The sequence below is a fragment of the Excalfactoria chinensis genome, chromosome 1 (assembly GCF_039878825.1).
Source record: "Excalfactoria chinensis isolate bCotChi1 chromosome 1, bCotChi1.hap2, whole genome shotgun sequence".
In the NCBI taxonomy this organism is placed as follows: domain Eukaryota; kingdom Metazoa; phylum Chordata; class Aves; order Galliformes; family Phasianidae; genus Excalfactoria; species Excalfactoria chinensis.
In genome coordinates, this window is record NC_092825.1 from 8,157,888 (window position 1) to 8,184,754 (window position 26,867).

Below are 26,867 nucleotides of genomic sequence, written 5' to 3' on the forward strand. Positions count from 1 at the left end.
GCTGGATTTTCCCCTACATCACAATATTTTAAGCTGTAGAAAGACACTGTCTCACACAGTCTCCTTTATCATGGACAATTACGTCTGAATTTTCAATTGTCACACTAAATTATTAGGAGTTGAGAATAAAGCATAGTCCTATGAAGGGATGAATGAGAAAACAAGCTGGCCTTCTCTTGGCCCAACTTCTCAGAATTTTATCTCAAACATTACAGAATTCTAAGAAGTTTGTTGCTTGTCTATCACCAAAAAACTTGCCTGGTTTTGATATTACAGTTATTATTATATTTGATATTACAGTTATGATTATACAGTTTATATTTGCTTGATATTTTTTTAAATCTTTTTGTTTGGTTACTTAATACTGTTTGTTGTTGTGTTTTTTTTTTTTTTTTGTTTTGTTTGTTTGTTTGTTTGTTTTTCAGAACAGATGGAATAAAGAGAAGGCTCTGGGGGGATCTTATAGTTGCCTTTCAGTATGTGAAGGGGGGCTACAGGAGAGCTAGGGAGGGACTTTTCAGAAGGGCATGTGGTAACAGGATGAGGGGAGATGGTTTTAAACTGGAAAAGGGCAGATTGAGAGTAGGTATTAGAAAGAAATTCTTTACTGTGAGGGTGGTGAGACACTGGAAAAGTTTGCCTGGTGAGATTGAGGTTGTCCCCTCCCTGGAAGCATTCAAGGCCAGGCTGCACAGAACTTCAAACAGCCGGGTCTAATGGGAGGTATCCCTGCCTGTAGCAGGGGGTTGGAAAGTAGACGATCATAAAGGTCCCTTCCAACCCAAACTATTCTGTGGTTCAATGATTCGAAGTAAATTCTTAGCAGAAAGGATTATCATTAGAAATAAAAAAAAACATAATCTTAAAGCTTGCCTACTTAGCTTGCGGCAGTACTGTGTCCAGTTTTGGGCCCTTCACTGCAGGAAAGAAATTGAGGGCCCTGGAGGATGTTCAAAGAAGGGCAACAAATCTGGTGAGGGGTCTGGAGCACAGGCTGAAGGAGCTGGGATTGTTCAGTCCAGAGAAGAGGAGGCTCAGGGGAGACCTTATTGCTGCCCAGGGATGTGGTGGAGTCATCAGCCTTGGATATATTCAAGGAACATTTGGATGTTGTATTGAGGGGTGTTGTCTGTTGAGAACTATTGGTGATTAGTGGATGGTTGGACTGGATGATCTTGTAGGCCTTTTCCAAACTTGGTGATTCTGTGATTCTGTGAAGATAGTACCCTTGGAGCTTTATGCAGGTAAATTAGGATGAGGAAGAAAATCTTTTTTTTTTTTTTTTTTTCTTTCCCCCAGACAATGTTATTAGACACTACAGGTACACAAGTGAGTTTAAAGCTAGCTCAGGTATATATACATTGCATTATGATCAATATTTTGAGCAAATAAAGTAATTGTTCCTTTCTTGCTTTTTTATTTGGTTAGTTTTATTTTTATTTATTTTTATTTTTTTATTTTTATTTTTATTATTATTTTTTTTTTTTTCTCTTTCCCCAATTTCATGAACTGGTAGTCTCTATCTTGCTTTTTTAGAGGGAACAGCCATTGAGCAAAATCTGTGCTCTGTACAATGGTTGGACCCAACTTACTTACATACAGGCAATAGAAAGTAGAAGATATGACAGTCTTCCTGTCTCATTCCCATGTGCCTTTGTGCCATGGGAAAACAACTCTCTGTCTATGCTGTTAGTCATGAAAAAGGTGTTCATAACTCTGTGATATGGTATTTATTGAGACAATAATGAATTGTTTATAATAAGGTAATCCTCAAAGAAACAACTAAACCATTTCAGTTTCTTGATAACCAGTACCAGTTCTGCTTGTTGAAGCATAGCTTGTTGATACCAGCAGTATCATACAAATGGCTGAGAAGTGGTTAACTAATAACTAGATCTGAGCTACTTAATGAATGAGATTTAGCTGGTCATTTATCAGTATTAGATGATGATGCAATTTAAGGTTATATAGTGTCACATTAAACTAACCAAGCACATTCAAGATATATTACTTGAGGTATAGTGCTGAGTTAGTGTTCCTAAAGTGTTTCTACTATTTGAGTTCAATCATAGAAACACAGAATCATAGAACTATCAAATTATTTGGATTGGAAGAGGCTCTTAAGATCATTTAGTTCCAACCCTCCCCCCGGACCCCCCTTTCAATATTCCAGGTAGGGACACCTCCAATTAGACCACATTGCTCAAAGTTTGTGAAGAAAGGGACCTTTAAAGATCATGTAATTCAGTCTCCCCCATGGGGACTGCCCAAGCCACTTCCAACCTGGCCTTGAGCACTCATAGATGTGAGACATCCACAGTTTCTCTGGGCAACCTATTCCAGTACCATACCACCCTAATAGTAAAGAATTCCTTATATCTAACCTAAAGTTTAAAATCATTACCCCTTGTAGTTTCACTACATGCCCTTATAAAAACTCCATCTTCCTCATAAGATTTTTCCAAAGTACCAAAAAGCTGTAATAAGTTCTTTCTGAAGCCTTCTCCAGGCTGTACCAGCCCAGCTCTCTCAGCCTTTTTTCATAGTGGAGGTGCCCCAGCCCTCTGACTATCTTTGTGGACCTCCTCTGGATCCACTCCAGAAGCTCTGTATCTTTCTTTTGCTGTGGGGCCACAAGCCTGGACACAGTACTCCAGAAGGGGCTTCTCAAGAGCTGAGCAGAGTGGGAGAATCACCTCCCTTAACCCATTGGTCATGCTTCTTTTGATGCAGACATGAATATGCTTGGATTTCTGAGCTGCAAGCATACTGTGCTTGCTCTTGGCCAATTTTTCATCCACTGATATCCTCAACTCCTTCTCTGCAGGGCTACTCCAAGTCTACTCATCTCCTGTTCTGTACTAATGTGTGGGATTGCCCTGACCTAGGTGCAATGCCTTACACTTGGCCTAGTCAAACTGCAAGAGGTTCATGGAGGCTCACCCCTCAAACCTGTTGTGGTCTCTCTGGAACTTCTCTTTTGTCAACTGCACCACCCAACTTGATGTCATCTGCAGACTTGCTGAGAGTGCACTCAATTCCACTGTCTGTGTCATTAATGAAGGTATTAAACAGTACCAGACTCAATGTGGACCCAAGAGACACTATTCATCTTTGATCTTCACCTAGACATAGAGACATTGACTGTAAATCCCTGAGTGTGGCCATCCAGACAATTCCTTATCCACAAGTGTGCCCCGGTGGCGCAGCGGTAGAATTCCCGTCTGCAACACCAGGGGGCCCGGGTTCGAATCCCCCCTGTGGAGCAGGGGGTAGAAGTGCCGCTCTGCTACACAGAGGGCTCGAATCCCGGGAGTTGGACTCGATGATCTCTAAGGTCCCTTCCAACTCGCACAATACTATGATATGATACTATGATATGATACAAGACAATAAATGTTTGTATGCAATTTTCATTAGCTCATTGTTTGACTGTATCATTTTGCCATATTTTAGAAAACTTTAAGGGTTACAGAAGTTAATACCTAGGGGCTCATTAGGACACAAATGGGAGGTAGTGAAGATGTTACCTACTCAGATCTTAAGTTAGATAAGTTTTCCCTTAGGCAGAGATCTATTTAGTTAAATCAGATTCTACAAGGGGGAAAAATAATAATAATAACAATAATAATAACAACAACAACAACAACAATAATAATAATAGTTATAGATAGTATTTTTATATCTGCTTTTATAATAATGTTAACTTAATTGCTTATAAAGTTCACAGTTAAATATATACCAAAACCTTGAGCACAAAATCATATTCATAATATGAGATATTTCAAGCAACTTTACAAATTTATGAAATCAAAACTTAACAAGTCATTGTTTAGTTCAGAGGTTAATATTTCTTATATTTTACAAGAAAACAACTCTGAGCAATAGGGATAATCTGGATTCATTTTCAGAGACAAAAAAAAAAAAAAGTGCAACTAATAAAAGGCAAACAGGTTAGGTTTTGAAATCTAAATGTTTTATGTCTTTAAAATATCATGTGACTCCTTCAATTATTCAAATCAAAAACACTCTAAGGGCTGTCATGCAGCTAAATAGTGCTGACATTAATGAACTAAAATCTACTCTCAGTTTTACAGTATAGAAAACATATGCATCTGTATTTTGAAGTCAAAGGAGTCCATGCTTATGCCGGTGCAACTGAAACAAAACATTGGTGCAACATTCCTCCTTCCAAGTATCTGGTTTTAATCAAACTGTACTCATGGCTCTCAAGTTTTCTTTGCTCTATTTGAAGGTAAGCAGGAGTGTTTCATTTAAAATTCTTGGATTGCATCATGAGTGCACTAAAAACTGTATATCTTGTCCTAGCTACTTTCAATTGGTAAACTGTAATGAAAACATAGTTCCCAGAATGTTCAGTTCAGTTCCGTAAAATGTTTCCAACAACATGTTCAGAAACAAAAGTATTACGACAAAAATAATGGTTCTGTTTTTCTTTTACTCCTTCCAGTAGAGTTCAGTGGAATCAGGTGATTGGCAACTGTTATGATAAGATAGATGAAGAGGATGAAAGCTAGGATAGATTGAACAGCTGTGAGAGGCTCTGTTCCAATTGTATTTTGATTACCGATAAGATAATGCTCCCTTTTCTCCCTGCAATTTATCTCATTCAAACTACAATAACATAGAATTGCCATTAACAACAAATGCTGTGTAGTTTCAAGTTTATTGGGCTCATACTATACAAAATAAACATTAAAAAAAAAAAAAATCGAAGGAACTGATTGCAAAAGATTTCTTTTTACATTAGTAAAAATGGATAAACAGCCTGTTCCACGGTGTGAGCTCATGCATCTTGTAAACCTGTGTTTTGTTTCAATTCAGATAAAAATGATTACTTTTTGATATTCTAAAGTAACATCATACTAAAATTATGCAAAATAATAAGTTTTTGAGGCTTGGATGTTTTTTGTTTGTTTGTTTGTTTGTATGTATATTTTCTTTTCTGTTTGTTTGTTTTTGTATCTTTTGCTGATAGTTTGATGAGTTAAAGACACACCAAAATAAAAGTTTCCTTGCTGAGGGCCTGATCTTAAGCTCCCAGTGATATATGAGAAGGTGTGGGTGAAAAAATTAACCAAATCTTGTCTCCTCAACCTCCCACCCCACCAAAACAACAACAAACAAACAAACAAATATATTTCAGGTCACTGGATGTGTGTATCACTCAGACTTGGGATACAGACAAGCTTGTCTGGTTACAGATAGCTCTGAAGCACCCAAGTCAGTTCCTATGGGTGTCTGTAATACAGGAATATATCAGTGAAACTTCTCTTTATGTATCACAGCTGTTGTCTAGTTGGGATGTGGAAATGACACAACAAATCTTGTACCTTTTCCCTGTTCTATCTCTGGTTTTGCCAAACAGTCTCTGCTGGCTAATAACTTGCAGGAAGGTGTCCTACTTTTCTTTGACTTTTTGATAGGGGCAGTTTTCACCATTGACGTTCATAACAGTAAATATGAAGGCTATAGAAGAAGTTAGAAGTTAGACTATCCACTCCTTTCTTTGCACAGTAGAATTGTTATCTTAGAAATCAGCAAATAATCACTCAGAGAGTAATGACTAATTTATATCTGGGACTATTTAGATATACAAGGTGATATTATGAACAGGCAAATATGCATGTGCAAGCAACAAATGCATGTGCAAACCTGCAGCCACCTGATATTCTGTAGCCAGGTAAAAGCCTGGCGAGAGAAGAAGGAAATGTTCTAGCATGACGTTGTGGGAGGCATAGTTCACAATTCAGCAAAATCCCTGTTTGATGGTATAACACGCATTGACTCATCTTTTATCTACTGCTAGGAGATATACAATGAGATCTTATCATTCCAGGCAAAGGAATGAAGGTTGAGAATTTTCTGCAACCAACAACCCACTCATTTGATTCTGAAGCATGTTATGACAAGCAGAATTGACTGCGTAATCCAGTCACTGCAGAGTCACCAGTAATAGGTCAGAGCTAGATCTGAATCCTAGTGAAGAAGCTTGGATTTTTCTAGCAAGGGATATGAGTTTTTGATTTTTCATTCTTATCAACAAAAATCTCGACTGGCATGTTGTTGTGAAGACAATAAGGGGATCATGATCTAAGACTCATAATTTTTCTCATTTGAAACAGAAAAATTCTGCACACTATAAAGATATTTGCCTGGTCATAGATAAATTTAAAAAATAAGAGTGTTTATTTTGTTTTGCTGTTCTATTTCACAAAGTCCACTGAAGGAACACAGACATAAACCGAGGTTTACTGTGAAATACCAAATGTGGATAAAACAAACCTCAGTATTCACATTATGTATTCATATTGTCTGTAGATGTGGTTTTCTGGCTTATTCCTTAATGACAAAATTGTCATAAAAATAAACCAAATCTACATTCCTTCTGTATGCGTATTTCCATTGATTTCACTTTAGGAATTTGATCTTCTTTGTGTATACATACTATTAAATTGCAGTTCTATTAGCAAATTAAATAATCATGTATTAAAAGGAAGGAAAAATTTAAGGACTGGTTTTCTTGTGTAAATTTGCCAAGTTGATCTGGCAAAGTAAATGTTCTGACACAAGTCACACTGGATCAACAGAAATGTCAGTTAAAAAAGAAAGACCATACAGAGACTACAGAGAGATGCACAGAAAGAAGGTCAAAAACCAGAGAGCTTGACACTAGTAGAGAAAAGGAAATAAAATGGAACAAGCAAAGCAAGGCGGGACTGTGAATTTTAGGTTGTTAAAATGGAGTGCTCATTATCAAAAGGTGGCCCACAAATCTTGAAAAATCCAAACTCCAGTTGATTTCAGTGACCATCACAACTGAAATTTTATTATAATGCAGTGGTTTTTTCTTAACAGATGGTGCATTTAAAGCTGTTGGTTTGGGTCACCTGCAACACTCAATAAATGTGGGTATCAAGCACTAATAACAAAAGCAATGAAGTTTTTAGTACCTTCAAAATATCATCACTCACTCTAAAGTTACTTCTTGTATCATTTTATAGATGATAGTAAAGTCATAATGTGCAGTTGTTAGTTTTACAGGGAAAGAAAAATGATGATAACTGAGGATGTGTCAAAAAGAAATAAGAAAACACTCTCTGAGAGATTATTGAATCAATGGTTCTTGACTGCAACTGTTGCTGGGAGAATGTTATGTTCTTTAGAGTAAAGAAATACTGGAAAAAGCCATAAAAGAATTTAAGAAATGACTAAAAGACTTTTAATATATGCAACCATTATATGTCTGCACAGGTCATAGATATGCCATTGACTTATTGAGGGCATTCATTATTTTCTTCTTGTCACTGCAATGCAATCTTTGTTGTAAATCTTGGTTTATTTCAGCGCTGATCAGCCATGCATGTTGCCAACATGACTGATCGACACTTAACAGAATTGATGGATATCAGTGACCTTCTGGGACTGTGCCCGGTCACTGCTGTTTCTGTCATTGTCTCAGTGATAGTCTCTGGTTGGTTACTGAAAAGACACTAGATGGTAAACACTTTGAAACTAATTAATCTGAGGAAATTGAATACTTGATTTGTATTGATTGTGCAAATGTCATTGTTTTGCTCTTCAAGAGCACTTTCCAGAATGTCATATAAAGCATTAATCACTGGAGAAATAGATGCACTTTATAATAAACAGTAGAGGAAATACAGATATTATTTAGGTTTTCATCTCTTAGTTTTGTTGTAACTGTATCCCACTTAAATTATCAGTAAATGAGAATCAACAGCACCCAAATATCATTTTTCTCCTTAATATATATATTCTCTGTTTGATTCCTGAGAAGGAGAAACTTGATTTCACATTTAAACTGTACTTCCTTGAATATGATGAGGCCTAACTTTTTTTTTTTTTTTTTTTTTTTTTTTTTTTCCTGGGAAATTGGGAAACTACTATATTCCCTGTGTCAATTTACAATGTCCAGGAGACATGTTCTACCCTTATGGAAAGTAATGGGGAAAGCTATTAGTTTGACTCCATACTGCAATTTCACAAAAAAAAAAAAAAAAAAAAAAAAAGAAATCCACTGGTATTACCATTAACACAAAAAACCCATAACAACAAAAAACCTGTTTCCCTGCATACTTGTACCTTTGTACTTTCATGTTACAATGTGAAGATATATGAACAGTAAAGATGGTAATGTCATTTATTTTTGATCACAATAAACTTTAGATTTCAATGTTACAGTGTTACAGTCTGGAATTTTTCAAGAATATTAGAAAAGAAAGAAAACTTTAATTACCGTTTGTAAAATTCTGCAATAGAAGAATCATATCAGACTCGCTTTAAAGCATATAGCTAAGTGATCTTACCATTTATATCAGTTTCACATTTGTGTAACATTGACATCAGACTTTTTTTTTTTTTTTTTTTAATCCAAAGCCACAAAAGGCAGAATCATACCTCTGTGAGTTCAAACTAAGAGGGGTGGAAAAAATTACAAAGGCTTCTGACAGCTATATTATAAAAAAAAAAAAAAAAGATCAGATACAGATGACAGCAAGGCATTTCTCGCCAAGAGAGTTCTAAGACGAGTTAAGCAGTCAATCATCTGCATCACTCGCTATTCAGTAAGTCGACGTTCAACATCTGAGTCAGTCATTACAATGTAAAGAGAATTAGTAAAGTCTAACAAAATGCAAATAAGTGAACTGGAGGACAATACAGTCAAATTCTAAAACTTGGCAGGAAGCCAGAAGAATTATTTTGACAGAACTGCTTGGGATTATTTGATCTTTTCTTGTTACCTAAAAAAAAAAAAAGAAAAAAAAAATTTAAAAATCTCAAGCAGTATGAATTTTACAGAGTGAAAATGTACAGTTATATTTAGCCAGTAAAAAAATAAGAGAATGAGGAACAAAATTTAGCACATGATCTGATATGTTGCTCTACTTTAACATCAGAGAACTATTTGATTCTAGGGAGAGATTTTTTCAAATAAGTGCAAATAATAGTGGGGCAAATCTGAGCTTCAGAATGAATATTCTTATGGCTATCTTTATGTTCATTGGATGTGTTGCCTATTAATTCTATCCACACTAGCTTTTATAGAATATCTGTTTCGAAATCCACCTGGTATATGCAAATGCGATAAATAGCTTTAACACTCTGGGACTACTGTTCTGGAGATGGTGAGATTCTGTGAAAGGATCTTTAACCAACAGCTTTTTTGTCCTGGTTACAGAAAAAGGAGGGGGAAATGAATACAAGTTGTGGGGAAAAAAAAAGAGAATACAATTAATCAGAAGCTTCTTCTATAACAGCAGCTTCACATTCATTTTTATCTGCTTAGGGTATGTTATCATTTACTCACTAATTAATTGAGTCAGTGGTGGAAAACTGAAGTGAACTTGGTGAAAACTAAAAAGTCATACAACAGCATTCTTCAACACTGAGCAGAAGCTGGACATTTAACAGCTGCTCTTAAGTGGAAAGACACACATCTTTGCCTTGGCAAAGCTTGGATATGACGCGTATGCTAGCTGCCTAGAGTTCTGACCATGTCCTCTCTTGGAGTGTGCTCCAAGCTCTTGGTTTCGAATGTGCCCGATCCCTCTCTCATCTGTCCCATCAGTGTTGTGTGAGGACTTGTGTTGGCACTGATGCAACTGCTTCTGCACCTAAAACTATATTCGGTTCTGTGTATCACAAGGTCAGGGCTTGAACCATGTAGGATTTCTCATCATGGGGAAAGTTTCTTATCAGTAACTTACTAGTACAGAGGTGACCTGAAATGATAAAGTTGGCTTTGGTCCCAATATGAATGTAAGTAGACAGGACTGAAGAAAGAGTGCTTTCATGAAAGATTATACTAATACACTTTGTATTATTGTGTGGAAAAATATTTTACAGCAGTTTCAGGCAAATGAATTTATCTTTCTTAATGTTTGTATATAGCCAAGAGGAATTCTGTGAATTCCTGTACTTAAATTAATCCTGTTCTTGGCAAATTCTGTGAGGAGTATGAGGACTAGAAAATTATTCTTAAGTTCAAAAGTAACCTTATCTAGTTTTATTCCTGTGATGGATAGGTACACAATTCCCAGTATCGGTAAGCTCAGATGATAGTAATACACAGAAAAAAAGATTGTGTGTGTCTTCTTAACTCATCAGCTAGTCTTTCTTACCCTCTTTCCCACAATTTATAGATGTGTGAGGCAGTTCTGCGTGTTAGATGAGACTTTGTGTTTAAATGTGGTTTTTATCAGCTGATAATCCTCAACTTCGTGCCTGTAAATCTCACTGATTGAACAAAGCTGAACTTTGTCCAACAGTTGATTAGATACATGGATAGGATTTTAAAAATGTAAAATCTCATAAACAATTTTAATTGATTTTGCAGATGACCTTTGTTTGTGTAGAGCTGAATCTCAGTAGCAGTTTGAGTGTGAATACTTGAGATAATACTCACAGGCCCAAGTACATAATACTTTCACAGATATTCATTTCATAAGAATAAATTAAAAAGTTAAAATAAAATAAAATAAAATAAAAAATCCATACAAGTCAAAACATAAGTCTGTATTCTATTTGACCAGATTAAAATAGAAAACATTATCTTTATCTTGCAGAAATGTTGGAATCCAATAATATTGTCAATTTCAATGGACTAGCTAATAGTTCCAGTTACCATACTTTCCTCTTGGATGAAGAACGAAGTCGGCTGTATGTTGGAGCAAAAGACCACATATTTTCTTTCAACCTGGTTAACATCAAGGAATATCAAAAGGTACAGTTAGTCATGTTTTATATGTTCTATATGTTTCACGTTTTTTTATAGGACTATATGACGCATGTGGTGATATATCAGGAATACTACTACGGCTAAACTGACAAACATTTGCCAACTCTATGAAGAGAAAATTATTATGAGCCTAAAAGCATTGAATCATTTTTATTTTCCCAAAGTATGAAAATTTAAGTTGTAAATGAATAATCCAGCTAATTTGCAAACAAGATATACTTCATGTTTGCTATTAAAAACAAAAGAACAAACATACAATTATAAAAGTCTACAAAAAAGGCCTCATTTTTATTTATTCACAGATAGAAAGAATCTATTCATGAGTATGTGCTGATTTCTTATCTTTAGCACAGCACCTTAAAGCACTTTGCTCCTACTGCTCATAAACCAAAATAGATTAAGTATTAATAAAAGAGAAATAGATTTGTACAAGCTTGAAGAGAAGTATAATTTTCCTGTAAAAGATGGAGACAAATTTAAATCTGACAAATATTTTAGTGATGTTCTGGAATATGCTTTCTTGGATCCTAAATAAAACATTTTCTTTTCTAATTTACTTTAATGATATGCTAAGAAGGTAAACAATGAGATGGAAGTTTGATTTGTTATATTTAAGTATTTTAATGACACATTTTAAAATACAGGGAGTACTATTTTATGAGAGATATATTGCTTCAGTATGGGTGGATTTTTTTCGTGGTGTTCCTGACCTTTTGCCCATTTCACTATTAGCTTCCTAATATGATAGCAATAAATACCTTGTGTTTTTTTGTTCAGAGAAAAGACAGGTTATCCATTTGTATTCTCTGAGGAGAAAGGATAAAAGGAAAACTGGGTATTTTCTTTTCTATTCTCTTTAGAGCAGCTATAAAGGAAACTAGCTATTTATTTGAATTCCCTGAGGGATTCATAGTTTAATGTGCAAAACATCTGGAGTAATTAAAGGAAAGAAGGTGTTTCCATTGCAGAAAACCACTCTGTAGAATGGCAGGGACTGTATTTTACTTACTTCTCTATTCTTATATGTTTAGAACACTATTTGAAATTCTATACAAATATTACTGTATTAAATAAAGAACTGCTGTTGATTATATGGAACTGAAAGGTGGCAACAGACTTAAACAGGAAGCTTACAACTTGGACTTTAGATTTAAGAATAAACAAAATTCTTAAAGAATTTTGGGGTCTGCTTATTGAGGAGAAAAGGGTCACTGAAGAGACTTCAATCAAAATAGCAACTAAGTTGGTACTACAATTAAACTTCATCTTTCAGCATATTAAAATTAAGTCAAATCCAACCTGTCATTGAAGAGTTCCAGGGATGGGACATCCACAACTTCCTTTAACAACCCATTCTGGTGCTTATAAGGAAAAAGGAATTTATTCCTTACATCTAATCTACGTCTATCCTCTTTTTGATTAAAGTTGTAACCCTTTGTACTATCAATACTTACCCTTGTAAAATGCCCCTTTCCAGCTTACTTGTAGGCACCTTCAGGTCTTCCCGGAGTCTTTCTCTTTGTCAGTCTGAGCAACCCTAACTCTCAGCCTGTCTTCATAGGAGAGGTACTCCAGCCATCTTTGTGGCCCTTCTCTCAACTCTATCAGGTCCTTCTTATACTGGGGACTTTGTACCTGAACAGTGATTCAAGCACTCACTGATGAAGACTGAAGTAACTGAGTAATTGAATGTAATTGAGTACTTCAATTGAGTACTTTTTTCATATCCCCAGTAATCAGGCTTCCTATTTCCTTCTGGAAAAGGCCTACATTTTCCCTATTTTTTCCTTTTATCACTGGTGGACCTATAGAAGATTTATTTCTGTCCTTGACATCACTGTCTACTTTTAATTCTGACAGAGCTTTAGCTTTGCTGACATGCTCCCTGGCTACTTGGACTATTTCTCAGTGTTCCTTCCTGTCTATCTGTCCTTGCTTCCAGCCTCCGCAGGTTTCTGTTTTCTGCTTGAACATGTCCTTGTTTATCCATTCAGACCACCTAGTGTTTTTGCCCAACTTCCTTCCATTGCTTTAAAATGGTTCAGTTTGGCTGACATTTAAACCAAAATAGAGAAAATATCATGGTGTGAGAATCAGGAAAAAGAACAACTAGCCATTCATTTAATAGGTTAAAATATTGGTTTAATTAATATAAGAATCTTTGCCCAAAACTTGAACTGAACTTGAACTGGTATTTCTGGGAGATCTGAGAAATATAGTTAATGTTTTTCAACCTAGTTAATTTTAATTTTCACATCTCTGCATATTTTAAGCTGAATAGAAACAGGAAGTAGTACAGTAGTACAGTTGTAAACTATATTATTGAATGACACATGCATCTCCTTCATCCTCTTCTGTCATTCATATTCATTTTTTTTTCTGTTTCTGTTTTGTTTTTTTTTTTTGAATCCTTGCCTTTTCACTTTCTTTTCACAAACACCATTGAACACCATGGCTGTAATTCAGACTTATGGCCATTTATATTGCATTATCTGAGACTTCCAAAAAGTTTTTTTTTTTTTTTTTTTTTTTTTTTTTTAATTAAACAACACAAAGCAAACAAAGAAACACAAAACAAACAATCAAACAAAAAAACAACCCAAAAGCATGAATAATTGACTGTGAGGGTCTCTGGATTTTCTCAGTATGACGTGAGATCCATTTTCTGCAAGGCAAACACTACAGTAAACCTACATTTAAGTTTATGCATATTTGAGTAGCTCAATTGGAACAGAATAAACATTTCTGCTTCAACGGTGAAATACTTTTCAAATATCACAGCTTCTTTATTATTTAATTAACTAAACCTAGAAAAATACCAAACTAGTAGTGACACTGTAGAGGCAAATGCCTCATTTACAATGCTGTAACTTTAATCTGAGATTGTATTTCACGTAGATCAAATTTACTGCAAGGAAATATCTGCAATTTTTTGCTCTGAGTCTCCATTTCATTACATTGGATTTTAAAGTGGAAGAATACTCACTAATAGAGTCAAATCTCCATTCATATTCAAGATTCACTGTTGAGGTTCATAATATAGATTATATTTCAAGATTGTTTTACTGTGATTCTTATCATCTCTATTTTGCTCCTATCATTTCAATTCTTTGTTGTCAAATTTCGTCATGGAGAAGGAAATAAGAATGAGCAAAAGACAAAATGAGTGAAGACACTCTGTAATACTTGGTCTGCAATTTTTGATTACTGAAGCACGAAATAACGTGATTTTTGCTCTCTGTCTTTAGATTGTTTGGCCTGTTTCTCATTCCCGAAGGGATGAATGCAAGTGGGCTGGAAAAGATATTTTGGTAAGTACAAATCTTTTTCACTTTTTTTCTTTTTTTTCTTTTTTTAAAACATTCTAAATATTTTATTAGATTTTATTGTGTTAATTCTTAAACTATAAGGCCACATATTTGAACTACCTCAAACTTATTAATTCTATACAATTCAATTTTACCTTTATGATCAGGGGTGAAGTTTTAAAATGGAAATATATAAATAAAATTAAGTTTTATGAGGAAAACCAAAAGTTTATTCTGCAGAACTAGAAGGGAAACATCAGCATGAGGAATATTAACCCTTGCATAATGTTCTGATCTCAGGTTACTGTCATTCTGCTTTATTTTTGCACTCCTGCAGGTCTCAGACCAGCAATGATTCCCAAGCTTCCCAAGCACTTCTTTCTCTTTCTGGCATTTCACTGAAGTCAGCAGTTTGCCTAAATTTTTATTATTATTTTTACTATTATTATTATTATTATTTTTGCATTGATTTCTTACCAAGATCATGATCAAAATAGTTCTAATATTCTGCATTTGGTAAACACATTTTATAAACACAGTTATGCTAGTGTAAACTACACAGATAAATAGACACAATTTTCTGTACATTTTCCGTCATACCTCCATATGTTTTATTCCCTGTATTTATGAGGTAGGATAGAAACAGCCAGTATCTTCTAAATAATACTCATTCTACACTGAGAATAACTGTTGCCGTTATAACAAATGTATGGGAAATGGGAAGACAAGGCTGAAGAAAGGAAAATGAAAGAAAATAATCCAAATAAATACTTACATAGCATACTCAAATGAGAAATCATTGTGATTGCCAAAGTACAACTGAGAGTAGAAGTTGACCATGTGTGTATATGCTATTGGCCTGATTTTCAGGGATGATTCTGTAAAATATTCATAATGCCATCCATATGCCTCTAGAGAGCTCCATCTGAATAATTTCCTAGGTCACAATAAACATAATTTCATCATTCTTTACTGAAGACAAAATGACAATTTTCTTCATAAAAAGCTATTAGGGAACAGTGAAGGATCTAGGTAAAAAAACAGAACTCTAGGATAAACTATATATTTAAAAGGCAGATGCAGTGTCTGATACTCAAGCTGCCTCATTAGATAGAAAAAGAATGTTTAAATTAATCCTACTTAATGTTAAATTATTTTCAGAGCATACTGAAAATAAGGACTAGACTGTCTAATTTTCAAGGTTTTTAAAAAAAAGGGGGTTAACATTAAATATTTAAAAATAAGGTTAAAATTCTGGGCAAATTAACCCTGCAGCTTGATCTTATTTTATGTATTACAATATTACACAAATTAGAAATTTTAATAGCTGATGGTGAAATCTAGAAAAGCAGTAAGAGATTCAGCACTGATAATGAAAGCTTATTACTTTAATTTTTGATATTATTTTTAGAAAATCAGAACAGTACAGTAAGTTCAGTACATTGCACTAGGCTGATTCTTATTCATCTCTATCTTCATTTATAATAAATTATGTTTCATAACAAAAAGATATTACAAATGGAGTGAGTTGGGAAATTCAAGTTCCTATTCTCCTATTTCTGTAAGCTTGGGAGGTCTATTTATACTGTAACTAATTTATCCATCTTTAATCTTTTGCATCTTGTGGTATTAAGGCAGCTGCATCCACTGATCATGAGCAAAGTACTGTAGCCAGTACTTTGCTACAGTGCTGTGTATGACCTGGCATATTATCTGCCTGCTATGAACCTATGCATTAGAAGGAGCGCACTTATGAGCTGATGGATAAGCATAAAGAAAAACATGAGCCCAGAACCGAGGAAAAAGGTGTGACATAATAGTAGGACAGCAGAACAGAAAACTATTGCAAGAACCGGATAATTCATTTTGGAATATATTTTTCACATCCTTGCATTGTTAGGGATGATGTGGCTTTTTTTTTTTTTTTTTTACTATTGTTATTTTTTATTTATTTCAGACTTCTCTAGAAATTAAGGTGAGAAATAAAAAAATGAATAAGTCATATTTAGTGTGGGTACAGTTTTCATATAAAGTTGGAATATATTAGGCCAGCTCCAAAAGTAATGCCTCCTATTTTATTATGTTGGCCCACAACGTCAGAGTCTGACACTGGTGGTGTGGTAGTAGATGTTGAATCTTCCCATCAATATTCCATTACCTTCAGTTGCCATATGACAGCTGGCAGCAAAAGCATGGTCTGATAGAATGGTATCTGACTTGGAAGTGCATATGAAGAAAAAGTGTGTAATATACTTCTTCTATGCAGAAAAAATTGCAGTCATTGGCATTCATGAACACTTGTTAAACATGTGTGGAGCCCAAACAGTGGATGTTGGTGCACTGAGGCAGTGAGTGGTTCATTTCTTCAAGGGCAACAGTGACAAGAAAGACAAACCACATTCCGGATGGTGATGCACAGCTCTCACATCACTAAATGAAGAGTGTCTTGATCAACCTATCCATGTGAATTGGCATATAACAACCAGGGAAGTTGAATATGAAGTTGAATACTGGCTTCAGTGTATTGGAAATTGTATGGCAGCAATGTTGGAATATCACAAAGTTTGCACGAGGTGTGTTCAATGAATTCTCACACAGAAACAGAAAGAACACTATATGCAGACCAGCCATTGAGTCAGTATGAGGCTGAAGGTGACAGTTTCCTGGGTCGCACCATTACTGGTGTCATGATATGGTACCACCACTACAAGCCAGTGTCAAAATGACAATCTGTGGAGTGGTGATATGAGAGTTCCTCATCCAAAAAAAGTTCAAGATGCAGCCATCAGCAGCTAAAGTGATGTGCACTGTTTTTTGGAATAGGAAAAGGGGTGATCTTTCTGGATTTCCTGGAGCCTGAAACAGTCATCAACTCTGACCACTACATCGTGACACTGAGGAAGCTGAAGGCTCAAACATCCAGAGTCAGTCCAGAGGAGAACGTTTTACTTGCAACATGATGAGACTAGGATCCTTGCCAGTTTGAGGACTGTGGATCACATGGCCAGTCACAGCAGAACTGTCCTACCACACACTCCATACTGTCTAGTTTTGGTGCCTTCTGATTTCCATCTGTTTAGGCTGATGAAAAACAGACTGTGTGGGCAATATTTTCCTAGCAACTGTGAAACAGTGGGTCATCTCCGATGGTGCAGATTTTTACAAAATGTGGTATGCAGTCTCTTGTACATTGCTAGTGAAAATGCATAGCTAATGGTGGTGGTTATGTTGAAAAATAGTGTTTTGTAGCTGAGAACTTGCTCTACCAAATAGTGTTACTGTGCTATTTGTATTAGTTGTAGTTTCCATGGAAATAGATAAGAGGCATTACTTATGGAGTGACCTACGTATATTTTGGTCTGCTCAGGTCATCATCTTGGAATATTTACAGCTTCCTTTTATTGCTAAAATATAATACAGCACTAATAAAGTATTTAGAATAACTTCTTCAGCTGTAATTAGAGATAAAAACTATTCAAGGAAATAATTATTCCTTCTTCATTTATTCCTTAAAACCATTGTCAGTACCTTGGGAGTGTGAAATATAAAGGCCATAAAAATAACTCAACAGTCTCTCATTAGTGAGAACAAGAGAAATAGAGGACAAATAAAGTGCTCTATGAAACATGATTTAATATTGCTTTCAGCAGTGTACCACTGCTAAGATATTAGATACTCCTCACTTGTGATGGTTCAAAACTTTCCAAATAACAGTATGTACCTCTACATTGAGATACTTTTAAAAAACGTTTTAAATTATTGATCTCCAGGGGAAATGAGTGCTGAAAATGCAAGTCCTCACTAATAGGCCAGGTGCACTGCAGCAGCTGCAGTGCAAGTACAACCTTGTCTCTGCCCTGCTCCTAACCTCAGCTCTGACCTCAGAGATTTCCTCTCATAATTATAAGAGGTAATTTACCATCATTTTTACTCCTTCAGAGGGATTCCTTGCACTGACACTGTCGGTCATGTTGATCTGGGTGCAGCAGGCTTGCAGTACAGTCAGCTGGCTTGGGATTCAAGGAGGGTGGCCTACTTGTACTGCTCTCATGCTTCTGGAATCTGTTCCTCAAGAAGTGTTTCTCAATCATATTTCTTAGCTGCTATTTATTAAAGTGCTTAGTGTATGTTAATTAATTAAGTTTTGCTCACTGTATAGGTAAATATGTTTAAAAATATGCTTTGAAGTGAGCTAGGGAGAAGGAATGCTGAAAGATTTTCCCTAGCTATGCAATGGAACAGGACTTCTCTGAACAAAGTTAACTCTTACACTTTTCACAAGTTATAAATTAAAAATAACAAAAGCAGAAATTTAATATAGTTTATGAGAAATTAAAAGCTCTAAATAACAAATATCATTGTTGCTTATGCAGTTCAACTAAATGAACAGTTCTTTGAGGATTTCTTGCTGTTCTGGAACTCAGTCTCTCATTTGATCTATTCTAGTTTTTGTAAGTCCTATGACTATTTCCAGTGATTCTTGACTAGTCCTTGGTACTGATTAAAGAAGACAAGGTGTCTACAGAATACTTTTCACTTTTTATGCCGAATCTTAAGAGTGTGGACATGTGCATAGTCATGTCCCTCCCTAGTGAGCCTCAGTATTTTTTTGTCAAAATCTCACAGGTACCTGCAACCCAGCAAGAGCACCTGGCAACCTCTTTATTACATATGGGTTAAATAATAGGTAACAGGGAAACAAACAAGCAAACAAACAAACAAACAAAGACAGTTAAAATTCCACTTTGATATTTCTGGGATACCATAAGCAAATAAAGCTTGAATGATTTACAAACAACAATTGAATGATTTACAAACATTAACAGAAAGACTAGATAGTTTTGCAGGTTGAGATAGGGTAATCTGTTGACTGGAAAGCTCAGTTAACAGTTAACAAGTTAAATCTGCTGTTAATACCAGGTTTGACTGAGGAACCAAAACAGTAGTTCATAATGTACACAAATAATTAGAAGAATCCCTATTAAAGGATATAGTAGATTTTCTACAACTTGAAAGCTTCAAAGATGTGTTTCTGAAGTGCACATTAGGATGTTATTTTCAAGTGTGATTTGTGTAATTAATTTAACTGCTCTTATATAGCCCAGCCTAAATTAAATTGTTGAAATGGTTCCTTTTGGCCTAGACATACATAAATCTTTAAATTTCAATGGATACTTTAAAAAAGTCATATAGGACAAACTAGATGATGACAGACACTTTGCATACAGTGTGATTTTTTTGGTGAGATCTGAATGGTGGTATACAGTGAGATACAAAGAGTACCAAGCTACTTTACTTTGCACCAGCAAGATTCTTCATGTCTTCTTTAAATGAACAGCTATATTTGTACCAAGAGTTAGACTTTGATGTCACTGAATGCAGTATCTGTGTCAGCACAGTTCTGTGTATTAACACTGAGTATATTAGAGCTTGTATGAGACTAACATCTCCTTGAGCTGTTTAATTGTCCTTGGACTTCAGCTAGTTAACTGTTACATGAATTTGGCTGTGATCAGCTTTTATTATTCATAGCTCTCTATGTGGTATTTTAGAAGACCTTCAGATCATAACCATTTTCCTATTCAAGAAGGTGCAGTGGACTCTTTACAGGACATACAGTATAGCTATATTCTGTGTACACATCTTTGCATTTTAGTGTGGTATAATCATTGAGTTTATGGTTCATGTATGTAGAATCATGACTGTAATTTAGTTCTCCATTCCTTTCATAAAGCTGATACTCAGGTCAAAATGTTCATGTGTCACCTAAGTTTTTGCATTCTTTAAAGTTTTTCAGATCTTCCGTAAATCCTAGGAAGATAAACAGTTCTAAAGCCATCAGTGTGCAACAATTTGACTGAAAAAGGAAAGAAAAAGTAAAGTAATATGGTGTGTAACTTAGTAAGTGTTCCTCATATCTCATGATAGTTTGAAATAATTAAGTTGGCAATGAATGAGCACTTTTCCCTTTAACTCATTTTATTACTGTTGTTGCCTGAGGGGAAACAAAAGAACATGGAGGCAGAAAGTAAAATTAATTATTTTCATATGTTATTGTAAACAAAGATCTGAAGAGGAAATCTTAAAATTAAATACACAGTGCTGCCTAAATCTAGAAAGCTTGCTGCTAAATTCATCTGATAGTCATTGTTTATCAGGTCAATTTACTGCTGGCCCTTGGGGTGTGCCAAAGAGAAATTAATCTTTTTTTGGTCCGGCCCCTTTGGAGAGCATCCACTGTCAGATTCCCAGCTTTTCTATCACCAAACGTTGTCACCATGGCCATTTTCTTTCTGACTCTGTCTCTAGCATAACACTGAAATCCTTTCATAGACTCAGGACGCCCTGAATCTATGGAAGTAAATAAGGAGAAGGTGCATGTCTTCTGGGAGTAGTAAGAGATAAGGTGAGCAACAAATCCACAGATGGACCTTCAGTGAGGAGGATTTAGTCTTCTCATTAACTTCCATATGGAGAAATGTGACTTCTGAACTGCTAGTAGACAAACAGTGCCACTGTACTTGTCCATTCTACTGTCCGTCACAAGTAGTAAACCTGTAAGAAATTGTTATTTAGTAGTGTTCTCACTCACTGACCTTGTCCATAATCTTTAATGTGCTCGTGATTTCTTACCAACACATTTCTTAACATATGGAGAAAAGGAAGCAAGGCATCTTGTAGGTTGTAGGCTGCTTTAATATTGCTGCTATGTAGAACTGTTTTGCATAGAATGCACACAACATAGAAAGACAGGAACAGAATAAAATAAATGTACAGCTCCTTCTCATAGGCAAAGTAAGCTGGGTGTGGTAAAAAGAAAGTATAATACACCAGTGCATTCCAAAGTCATGTGGAGCTTTCTAATATAATCTTTCCATGCAAGAAAATTCTACTGCACCAGCTCCAGTTCTTGAACACTTGCTGGCATAATGTCTCATTTATGGCCATGAATCTATTCAGTTGAGCCTACAGCTTGTGTTCATGTAGGCTTTTGCATATACTTATCTATATGAACTGAGCAAGGCAAGTCAGTTACTGTAAAGTAATAACTTGTGTACTGATATAGTCGGAAGTTGTCATTTGTTCATGGTTTACCTATTTATGTATCACACAAAGTCATTTAAATCTTTGACTGTAGGGATCAAATTGATACAGATCAAAGAGAAAAATAGTTTTCCAATTTCTGGATTGATTTTTTGTTTATAGGTGTGACTTTAGAAGGAAGGAAGGAAACTTTATATTCATTAGATTTAATGCAATCCTAAAGAAATTTTTTTTGTTGTTGTTTTGTTTTGTTTTGTTTTGTTTTTTTTGTCTTTGAAGTATGAATTCACAGAAGCAGGGACGGGTAAAGTAAAGGAGGGACGAAGGAAAATTTGTTCCCAAATTAGAGGTTTTAGTTACTGAGCAGTATTTATTCCTCATGAACTCTAGTTTGGCCTTGAAAAAATGACTGCTGTTTAAAAATGACTAGGGATAATTCCTTGCAGTGATTTATTGCAGTCCAGCATGGTAAATTTGTCCTGTGTAGATTTCTTTCCAGAGGGGAAAAAAAACATTAACTTGATAACTATTAGAAGTCACAGATGTGTTTAGTACTGGTTTTCTTTCACACAGCTTCAAGTTGAAGCTCATATAGTCAGAGAAGAGCATTTCTCTTGGTGCCATTCACATAGAGATTTTATTTTTTTTTTTTTTTCTTCCCAGAATTTGTCTCAGGTTCTTTCTTTCTTGGCAAAAAGACATATGTTTAGATTGCTGTTGCTTTAATGGAAGGAAGTGTAATTTAAAATTGAAGGATAACTCAAAGATCACACATCACAGTTCCTGACTGAGTGTGCACTATTTCCCTAATAAATTAGTCTACAAAAATAATTAATTAATTAATTAATTAATTATTTTCTTCCTTTGGTTCTTTTACATGCATCCACCACCTGATAGTTTAACTAAATTCATCCTTTCTTGATACAAATCTAATAGTTTCTGCCTTCTTTTGGAATAACAAATAAGCTAAATACTAGTTAATGTACTTAAAACAACCTTGGAGATGATACATAACTATTTCATATGTCAAAGCTAATATTTTATTCAGTTTCCACATCTTCATGTCAACTAAGAATACTAAAGAAAGGTCTCCCCTCCCCCCTCATATATATTTTTTTTCCTTCTTCTGACTATTCAAAGTGATCTGTGTTTAAACAGCTCATCTGTTGATTTTTCCTTGTATAAGTCCTTGCTGATTTACATATTCAAAATCTTTAGATTACTATACATGTATCATGAATTGCCCCTCAATCACCCTAAAAAAAAAAAAAAAAGAAAAAAAAAAAAAAAAAAAAAAAAAGGAAAGAAAGAAAAATCTGTTTGGCACCAAATTTTCACTGGCTGAGAATTCAGAATGGTTTAATTTCCAAATCCAAATGTAAGGAATCCCACAGTAAGGAACATATAACTTCAGAGTCTGTCTTACAGAGTATATTTATTTACGGGCCCACATATTGCTAAGCAACAGTCACAGGGATGCCACAGTCTTTTGCTTGCTTTCAGCACTTTACACGTTTACATTTACTTTCAACACAGAAGTTTTGAGTATATTTATCTTAGGTGTCTGTGAATGGTAGCCATTACAAGATATGCCTAATGCTGAATAAAGGCAAGCTGACTGATATGGAGTACAAGTGACTTATGTGCACGGAATAGGCATGGCAACCTGTTTGTCTGAAATACTCCACCCAATTAGCAGGTGTTGATCCTGTTCGGAAAGGTGGAATGTAATCTGATTTCACCAGGAGACAGGTGATCACCCCACCCAGATAGAAAAGATAAATGGGAGAGACTCCTTAGATCTAGACTGTGGTAGCAATTTAAATTGTTGCTGGACTTGCTGAGATTGCTTGAGTTGAAACCAAATGGTATAGTTCATTGCTTTGCTAATAAAGCCATGCCCCAAGTGTGGAACAGCTTTAGTCTGTAGAGCAAAAACAATTTTCTTTTAAAGTTATAGACAGAAAGGAATAACCTTCTACTTGACCTCAAAACTTAAATGTTTTGAGTTATTCCAGAAATGTTTTTCTGTTCCTTACGTAAATTAGTTGTTCTGTAGGAAATAAATACTAAAGAACACAACAATTCAAAATAAATGAAGTTTCTTTATAAAGATCCTGGAAAGGTTCAGTGTACAACAGTCAATTTTTCAGTTGTCACTGCAAAATCCTGAAAATCAATTTTCTAGACTGTATTCACAAAAGGCTTTCATTTATATTGTTAATTGCACACTAACCAGATGTACAAAAATGTACTGGTCCTTAAAATTGGTATTTTGTGTTTCAGCCTTTTCTTGGCCTCCCTTTAGATGCCCACAAGTCCAGAACAGTTGTTATCTGCATCTAGCGAATGAAGATTTATGGACGAAATACATCTCCAAATTTAGACATACCAAATGCAGAACAAATCTGTAGAAACTTTTCTTCTTATGACCTCAGGCTAGGCTTGATGATTGTTGCTAACAACAAAGATTCACTGATTTCACTGATATGCTTTGTTCTAGGAGTCAAAGTGCCAGTATTGGCCAAAAGATTTACAGGAAGGAAGACAGGCAGGCAGACAGAGAAGCATTTTTTGTTTCACCCTTACTAACACAAAGTAGGAAGCAAAGGAGCTTTCCATCTGCTGTGCAAGTGTTTTGATGATAAAACTATTTGCTAATATGGCATGCAGCTTTGTGGCTTGAAGGAATCAGGATATATCTGACTGTTTTTCAGTGGGTTTTTCTTTTAATCACATGTTTTGTTAGTTGGCTTCGTGTTTCTTGTCTTGATGTTTCAATACTTTAAATTCAATCAGACATTCTGCAACTTGAATAAATTATACATTTTAAGTAGTCTCATGAACTCTTATCATATGAAAAAAATCAGACAGATAACAGGCATAACTTAATTGGGAAGATAACTGTGGAAGTACAGTAAGCTGCACTAAGCAACCAAGAATGTCTTATCTATCTTCATCAGCACACTCAGTCAGAATTTTCTCAGGGCACATCTCAAGAGCAGAAGAAAATCTAGTTATGGAATTAATCAAGTACTTATGTTGGCTGTGGTGACCAAGTCTAAGAGTAGTCTAACTTCTGACATCTTGGGAGGTTTTGAGTTCTCTGGTTCAGAAGGGCCACCAGATCTCAGGATCTGCCACTTTTTTCAAAGCTCAAAGATAGTGAGTGTTGTTAAAGTAGAATTCAGTTAAAAAAAAAAAAACATAGATTTATAGTAATGACTAGAGGTTTTGTTCGCCTAAAGGTATTCACGGTCTCTATTGTATATATAAATGTATATATATTAAATATTGTTTATTTATCTGCTTATTTGATAAGATGTCATCCATAAGAACTAAGTTCATGGAAATTCTCTTCTACAACATGGACCTCAATAATTCAGCTACTCAGCTAACTTCAGTCAGTGCTGTAATCTGACTTTCAGAGGGTAGGACCATAAAACACTGAATCTGCTGATTGTGAGATGCAGTAATGAGAAAACAGGAATAGAAATGAAGTTATTGATCCATGCTCCAAGAGGCACACAGCAGTAAGTCACCGCCTGCAAATGTTTTCATGCCAGTTGTGTGCAATGCTGGCCTCCCCCTCTCAAAAATCATACACCTGCTTAGTCAGGTTCAGTTGGAAGGTTATCGCATGGAGTACAGGTGCCAGGCATAATTTACCCACCTGTCAGACTGTGAAAATTTTATAATACTGGGAAGCATTCCAATTGTTGCCAATGCAGCACTTAGAATAATGGCTTTGCAGCAGTGTTACCAATTAGGTTACTGCAATAAAATGAAATTTAAAAAAGATAATCTCATTTTAACAGGACTGGAATCATTTGCTTTGTTTCCTGCCTAATTCAGACCTGTTTGAGTAGACTCTGCTCTTTGATCAATGTTTTTAAGCGCTACTGTAATACAGAGCAGGATGCAGTACAAAATCTTAAATAATCTTACTGCATTTAGAAGAACTTGCACACAAACAGCAATAGCTATGAAAGCATTTTCATTGTAGAGTTAAGTCCAAAGAGTGCCTCCTTGTGCATGCTAATGTGCTGAAGTGTTTGCAGAATCTAGCTGATGCTGATACTCTGTGTACAAGTTACAAATATACATTTATTGCACTGTCAATCCAGAAATATTTTCCCTGAAACAATGTTGTTGCATACTGAAAAAAAATGCTTTGCCAATACAAACTGAACTGATTGCAGCTGGCAATAGCCCACTAGGAAAAGAGAGGAGCAAAAAAGCTCCCCGATAACTTGGGAACATCTTTCAACAGTGTGATAAATTTGAATGACAGGAGTAATATGAGGGATTACTTACTCTCCATGGATACCCCTGACCTTACTGCTTGAGAATTCAACTAATTAGACAGAAGAAGAAGAAAAAAAAAGTAAACATATTAATTAAACTCATGCATGGGACTTAATATGGAAACTGTCCTTCCACTTTGATTTGAGAGACAAAACATGTATTTGTTTTGTTTGTCCAGCTGTTAGATGATAGCTTTAAATCCCCTTGTCAATCCAATTTAGACAAAACCTTCTGATATTCTAATCACTTGGCTAAGCCGGAATGTTGAAATAGAGGAAGGATATTTTACAGGGTCTGATCCTTATCTGGATTAAATTAGCAGAAAACTGTTGAAGATAGTGGTCTTCTACACAGTGTCCACAAAATCTGGTCATTCCTTTTTGTGGTAATATCTGTGAAGCAGTTTTATAAAGAATGATATTTTTCTTGAAAGCAAAAAAAGGTAAATCTTTAAAATGAGGAAAAAAGTCTAGATATTTGTTGGTCACGGGGATTTACCCCTTAAACTTCCATTTAAAAAGATGTCATTGGAAACTCTTTGCTGCATCAGTAATCCAGACAGAAGGACGTAAGTTCCAGGCATCTGAGGAAGAGATAATTACTGGAAACTCATAAAACCCACCTAAATTCAGTTTTAATTTTCATATGTAGAGCAGATGTTTTGACAGATGGATGGACTTTATTTTTATAAGTGTCCGGGAAAAGTCGGCAAAACACTGCCTAATCAGTGTTGCATATCTGTGGTGTTTGTTTTTCAGTCTTTCTGCTTTTGACTTCCATGCTTTGGTTGCAGACATTTTCTTTGTAATTTATTTTTTCAGGCTAATCCCTCTCTTCATAATCCCTTCTATCAATTAGATACAAATATATTGGAAGTCTCTTAAAAATTAGATGTGTTTGTTTGGTTAGTGACAGACATATTGATCTTCATATGGTGGGTGTCTTGCTGGAAAGCTTAATTAACACTTAATCTTCTCTTAAAGACATGCCCTCTGTCCTTATGTATAATATATAATATTTGGTACTGGAATTAAGACTTAAGATCTCTGTCCAGACACAATGAACCTCATTGATTTGAATTCACACTCTGAATTTGTGACAATTTCTCAACTTGTACTACAAATAGGATTTTAGTACAGAAGGATTTGCAATAAAATTTGTTTGGCCACAATATCCTAACATGATAGAAAAATATTCTAGCTTCTTTTAATTTTTGTTTTAATAAACTGTCAGCATTGCATGTAGCATAGTCAGGACAAATTAAGATCCCTTTCTTTGGCTGTGCTTTAGAGAACATTGGCAATCATGCCTCATAACATGATTAGTTTACAAAGGCAGATCCAGTATTTACACGGTGAAAATTTTAAAAAGGTAGCTATCTAAAGAGCTTTGCTCAGTGAGGGCAGAAAATGAGAGACCTCATA

General features: G+C 35.2%; 1 protein-coding gene across 2 annotated transcripts in view; it reads left to right on the forward strand.

Annotated features, from left to right (window-relative positions):
* Positions 1-26,867, forward strand: part of SEMA3A (semaphorin 3A) — a 168,907-nt gene that overhangs the window by 37,855 nt on the left and 104,185 nt on the right. For both annotated transcript variants that reach the window (XM_072331780.1, XM_072331772.1), the window contains exons 2-3: positions 10,611-10,768; positions 14,032-14,094. In XM_072331780.1, the coding sequence (XP_072187881.1) occupies positions 10,611-10,768; positions 14,032-14,094 (221 nt within the window). The remainder of the gene's footprint in view (positions 1-10,610; positions 10,769-14,031; positions 14,095-26,867) is intronic.